The sequence below is a fragment of the Parasteatoda tepidariorum genome, chromosome X1 (genome assembly GCF_043381705.1).
Source record: "Parasteatoda tepidariorum isolate YZ-2023 chromosome X1, CAS_Ptep_4.0, whole genome shotgun sequence".
Taxonomy (NCBI): Eukaryota; Metazoa; Arthropoda; class Arachnida; order Araneae; family Theridiidae; genus Parasteatoda; species Parasteatoda tepidariorum.
The window spans coordinates 75,491,467-75,498,267 of NC_092214.1; the positions used below are offsets into that span (position 1 = coordinate 75,491,467).

General features: G+C 29.1%; 1 protein-coding gene across 1 annotated transcript in view; it reads left to right on the forward strand.

Moving 5' to 3' along the window:
- Positions 1–3,260, forward strand: part of LOC122269446 (uncharacterized) — a 7,088-nt gene extending 3,828 nt beyond the window's left edge. Inside the window, exon 2 of the mRNA XM_071187274.1 lies at positions 3,154–3,260. Coding sequence (XP_071043375.1) covers positions 3,154–3,260 — 107 coding nt within the window. The remainder of the gene's footprint in view (positions 1–3,153) is intronic.
- Positions 3,261–6,801: the final 3,541 nt, after the last annotated feature.

The following is a 6,801-nucleotide window of genomic DNA, read 5'->3' on the forward strand; positions in this document are numbered from 1 at the left end:
GATAAAAACGTATTGTTTTTCTTAATTTTCATTAATTTTGTTTACTTAATTTTATTATATATATATATATATATATATATATATGCATGTGTGTGTGTGCGTGTGCGTGGGTAACTGTAAAGGGTCGGTCATTACAAAACACTCTGTATATTCCTTTATCTATGTAAAAGCTAGCTCGCTATTTAAAAACGATTGCTTACCCAGTTTTGGGTGTTTTCCAGCACTCACAACTTCTAAATTTTCAAAAAGTCCTCCATGTCATTAAAATTCCGTGAGGAACAAAGAAAAGTCTCTTAGTTTCTTAGGAAAATCTCCTACGCATTTGTATCTCGTACAAATTGTTTCCTTCATATTATTTTAAAAACAGATAGTTATTTTTTAACAATCTATGAATTGCTATTTTTATCCGTTTACTAAAATGAATCATTAAAATACTTTTACTGCATCATCAAATAAGCTGCATTTTCCGACAGGCATCTTTTCAAACGTAAATAAAAAGTTTTTCAGCATTAGATGGAGACATAAACAGGCTTTTTAATTTCTTTTAAGTTAAGGGTAGACTTTTGAAAATAAAATTCGTTGCTAACAGGTTAAGTAATTGCTGAACAAATAAAAGGATCATGAAGGAAAACTAGGCTATCTTTTGTGACCTCATTTATTTCCCCCCAAATCTTTTACTCTTCAGCTGTCTCGAGGCTTGTAATTGGTACAGTTTTCTCTCTTTTTGCTTCATCTAAAATTATATCTTAAGTGTTGCTTGTTTTTTTTTTAATAATAAACGATGTAAAAGTTACATCTTATTTGATGAAAATTTTATAGCGATTGTTCTTCATAAAAGCGTTGAAGAAAATCACAAGCTTGTCTATTTTTAACCTTTATTTTTTATTTTTAATGCAACAAAAACATGATTAGCTGAAATAAACAAACAATGTGTTTCTTAGTATTAGCTTAGTTAAATAAATTTTTCTGAGAAATATTGTAAATGCACTAAAGACAGTTGCATTGTAGTACTTGAAAGACTACCACGTTCGTGCAGTATCCTTTACATAAAATGCGTGGTATGATATACTAGCTATTTCAGCTTATGCATGAAAAGCCAGTGCACTTTAAAAAAAATCCGTAAAAATTACAGAAAAAAACTGTCTGCTGGTGTACGAGTATAAAACCATTTAAAAAATCAGTTAAATTTACAAAAAGAAACCCGTTAAATTTTTAAAAAAAGCTGTCAGCTGGTGTGCCAGTATGAAATTGAATAGGAATTTCAAAGAAAAATATTTTTATTGAAGAACTGATGCCTGTTTCTAAGCAGATAAGTACTGTTATTTTAATAAACACACTGTTATTTTTAGCAAAAAATAACAGTATGAAAAATTACATCAGCATTATAGTCAGTGCGAGCCGAGAGCAGAATATGAATAACCAGTCAACGCCGGATTCGAATCCGGGTCCCCGCATTAGGAGGCAAGCGTTCTCTCTTCTGAGTCACAGCAGCTGCCTTTTTTTATAAAGAAAAATCTAAAACTGTCTTAATCTTGAAAGTCTTTCATTTTGATATCATATTTAAGTGCATAGTGGCCCACTCTAAAATGTCTAGCAATTCAGCTTACCAAAAAATTATAACTTAAGAAAATCAGGTACAGTATGAATTTAATAATTGAGTTTAATCACGAATTTATTTTTATGAAGTTTAAAACAATAAAATAGTTTCGGAAATGTCGGAACAAGCATAGAAATAATTGTAAAATAATTTGAAAAAAGATAAAGTTATCTTACGGTAAGCAAAAATACGTGACTAAAACTAATATCTGAGCTGACAATTTTTTTACGTTTACGATTAAGGTAAAAAACAGAAAACTGATTTGTGAAAAATCGTCAAATATACGGAAAAAGTCCTTAAAATTAATGAGAATGTTTCGCAGCTCCCAAGTAGCAATGAAAAACAGAAAAAAGCTATATTTATTTTTAAATAGTTTTTTTTCTGTGAAACCCATGTTTTTTTCCTGTAGAATTTACAGTTATTTTTAACGGTGAGGCAATACACTTAAAGTTTTATTTTATTTTATCATTAACGTTGCAGAGCCGATCTTTTCTCAAATTTACGTTCAACGTTCAGCTCTGTAGTCTTGTAGTTTTGAATGCAATTCAAAAATCAAAATTACTCTTGGATAAAGTATTAGGACTTTTAGATGGGTCTAACCCACATTTGCGTTACATAGAGAGAACAACCACGAAATCATTCCACGGTCATAACGACGACAAAGGGATTATAACCCATAATCCGACTACCACAGGTAGAATTTTATGTAAGCACTGGGGTGATAACGGGGATTATTTAACCCAAGTCAAAAATTTTTATAGTTTTCCACTTAATGGACCAACATAATCATGATGGTAGCATCATAAGCCATCATAGTGGTTCCATCATAAGCCATCATATTTTTTTGATGGTAACCAACACAAGTGACCATCACCCCAATGTAAGAATTCAGACTAATTTTAGATTGTTCAACATAAGAATAACAACTTGTTTTGATGGTTCGAACATCAAGAATTTTTTCTCATCAATCAATTGTTTTAATAATCATGAATAACCATCACTACAATGCAGGAACTTGGACTTATTTATGATGGACCAACATAAAAATGCAAGTTGTTCTGATCTTTTGTCTTTGCATTACCGACAAGAATTTCCATCGTAGCATTTTAGAAAATTATTGATGGAACCATCATGAATACTCTTTACTTCAATATAGAAATTCAGACTGCTTTATGATGGACCAAGATGGGAAAAGCAATTTGTTGGCTTGTTCATGTTGAACCATTAAAAAATTCCATCATAGAATAATTCAAATGATTTGTTGGAACCATCATAAGCAACCATCACCCCAATATTTTCGGATTGATTTATGATGAATCAACATGAAAACCGTTATGTATAGAAATCGAGTATAATCGTTGGAATTCTAACCTGAGTCACCTCACTAAGAGGATCCTATTTGCATTCCACACTTGATTCTTGCAAGTTGCAAAATGCAGATATTCTACAGCGTTTTTATGATACACAATTCATATATTTTTGCGCAAAAGCAGTACGCATAAATTTTTTTGAATCAAAATTATAGAGATTGCATTTCCCCTGTTTATCAATTCCAGGTTGTCTCCTTGCCCTGATGGATAAATGCTGTTATTGGCCGCCAGATGTGGTTGCTCAGAATACTGATATCTCAGGATCTTATACGTCTTTGTTTCCTATAAATTAAATTGCTTGGTATTTTCACTCAATTAATTAAAACAATGTATGTACAGTGAGCAAAAAAAAAGATATCACCCTGAATAACTTTCCTTCTAAGGATCTGATTATCACTTACTAAGTGTCAACCTTATTGGATCCTGGGGTTACCTCAAATATGCTAATTATTAAGAGCGAACTATTAATTAAGTTACGATATCGGACACAAAACGTACACTCTCGGAATAAAATTTTTTTTAAAACATTTTTGGATTCATAACCTTCGAAATCTGGGTCTTCGTATCTGTAATCTGGGAAATATTGTCGCCATAGTTCGGTCAGGAGAGCGATTCAAAGTTTGGACCCCTTAATGTTAATTTCACTTTTTGCGTTCTTAGTCATATTTTTAAAACTAAATAAGCAATTCTAAAGAAATTTCACCCACTCATAAAACCCATTTACCTAAAGATAATTTCATGCAAAAATTAATTTCTAATAGTTATTTATTATTTTTGTTTTTTAATTTAATTGAGGATAAAATACTTTTGAATTATGAGGTATGAATTTTTTATACCATATAAGTATGCATATTTTTCTATTGAAAATTCTAAAGTTTCAACTACTTCTATTTAGTAGAAGCAGAGAAAAATTAAAATTAACTATCTTTACGAAAATAATTTGGCGACAATTAAGAAATATTTAAATGGGGCGATTAAGATTTAAATGCGGTTAACTTACGAGGAACTTGACTTACGCGCGTGCAGCGTAAAATTTCATTCATACTTTTTTCGCTAATAGCCGATTGCTAATTTTTATTTATTTATAAAATACAATGTTTCTCTTCCAGTGGTCTAAGCGTTTATTCGTAATTTAGTAAAGAAATTTGAATAAAACCTTTTATTGAATTAAAAACATTTTATTCAACGAATGTCGAGTTTTATAAAAGCATGTTTCAACTAGAATGTGATTATACATCAGACTGTGATTATATTAAATTTTTTAGTAATTATACTTATTTTTTAAGTAATTGATACAATTTCAATAATATACATACATATGCATGGATTTGGAATAATATATTTACAAATTACTTCAATAAGGATTTTATAATTATCAATACGAATACGTAGTCAACATTTTTAATCATCTTAAAATTAGTCAACATCTTCTGTATTGTCCTAATCTTAAAATAAATATTTAAATTACCTGACCGGGCGTGTTTTGCAGAACTATTTTACAAACTACTTAATTAAATTTTGACTTTTTCAGAAATCTTATTCTTTGCGCTACCACATATTTATTTTTTTTAGTACTTTTATTTAGGTTTTCCTTTAAAGGAAAATTCCTGTTTAAATTATTGTCAAGTTTTTATTAAAAGAAAACTTAGAATTATTGTCTGCTAGATGAGAATAAAATCTTGTTAAGAAATAGAAAACATTCTGCTGCTTAAAATTATTCGATGCAAAACAGCTGACTATTTACTAAGCAAACTATTTTTTCGGCAAATGAAGATAAATTATTGATTGTCTATTTTTTATTGTTTCTTCAACATAGATTATCTAAAATAGTGTTGATGTCTTATAAGTCACTACAAGGAGTATAAAGATACCGAATATAAAGAGCTATCGAATACGTAACCAAAATTTTTACGCATCTTGAAATACCTTAGTATCTTAAATATCGTCCTAACATCTTAATTGTGAAATTAAATTTTTAATCACCTAGCCACGTGTGATTCATAGAACTATTCAACTAATTATTTCATTATATTTTTTACTCTTTCTTTATGCTAACACATAGATTTTTTTTTCAATAATAAATTTAATTTCTGACTGAATTATGACTAAATTAATAACTATTTAGTTTAATTCTTATTGGTACTTAGAGGTTTTCTTCATTTGCATTCATTGTTTCTTGTTTTTTTTTAACTCTTTTGCCTACAAGACTCGATCGAAGCTGTAAAAATTATGATCTCTAAAATTTTGTATACAGTTATAATAAGCTATGTAAATTTGATTTTAGTATAAAATCCTTGTATAAATGAAGTAAGAACATCATAAAGAAATCCAAGAAATGTCAGGTAAGAAGTTTATGCATTCATATTCTAAAAGCTTAGAAAATCATAAATAATTTATAAATCGATTGGAATTTTCTCTTTAAAGGAGATTAAAACGAAAAATATCTTTGCTTTTTGGTCAGAAATCAACTGAAAAATTGTCTTTTGCCTAGAAACTTAATATTTTCTATTAACTATTAATGAATAAGCCTCTCCGAGCAATCACAGAACGTGATTTCTTTTTTTTTTAATCAGTCTGAACTTGGTTGCTTAGTAACGAAGTAAAATTAAGTATTCCACTCTTGAATCAGTTCATAGGTTATCTTGAAATATTCATTTGCGGCGGCGACTTTGCTTGGCTTTTTTTGGACTATCGCCAAATACATATAACTTATTACCCCCCCCCCCAAATTAAGNCCCCCCCCCCCCAAATTAAGATCCAATCTTTTCGAAATTTGTCGACCCCCCCCCCTATTTTGAGGGTAAGGAATCAAAATATTTACAAAAATCCATGTTTATTCAGAGAAAGTGCGTTTTCGAGACTGATTTTGTAATTTCATTTATACTTAGCACTAATTAATTAGCTTATTTGAAGATTAAGACCATTAAGATTAACATTTATACGTGAAAATCCGATCATTAGAGCGAAAGTTATTCAGGGTTATATCTATTTTTCTTAACCACCGTACAGTGCTCAAAAAGAAACGGACCAATTTGAATAACTTTTAATCTAATGATTGAATTTTCACGTACTAGCACACAATAATGGTTCACGAGAGAAATCTCAAATATGCTAATTAATTTTATATGGCAAAATACAAAATTGGAACAAATTTGATCTTTCCACAATAATGCTTGCTTTCTGTTACTTGCATTCTACCCGGAAGTAACAATTTCAATGACCCGAAGTATTCTTTGGGTCCAGGACAATATAATTTTCTATTTTCTAAATATGCATTTTTTGTAATTTCCCAAGAAATTTTTAAAAAAATGAATAATACTCTGTATTTTAAAACCTACACTAGTTGAAAACATGCTACCTGTCCGACAAAATTTATGCAGCCGATATATCACATAAAAAAACATAAAATTTAATCTATATAACAGGAAAGTTAGACTTTTTTTTATTTAATATTAGGATCGTTACATAATGGTAAAATCCATGGTTTGTACTATCCATTCAAAAGACCATTTTGTTAAATTTTGTCCAAATCTTTTTTATTCAAAACAATAATAAAGATTGAAGATATTGGGAAAACAGTACAAAACCAGCATAATATTGTTTAAACTTTCATTGTAAATTTGTACCCATGTTTTTGTGATGCAAAGTAGTCGGGTTTCGATTATCTTAACAAGACTGGTATGAGTTTTATTTTCAAATTAATTATTTGTAATATTTCAATGTTTATAAACCGCACCCTTTTTATTTTTACTTGCAAAAACTAAAAACTAGATATTATAGTAGTTTTATCCAAACAAATATATATATATATATATATATATTNTATATATATAT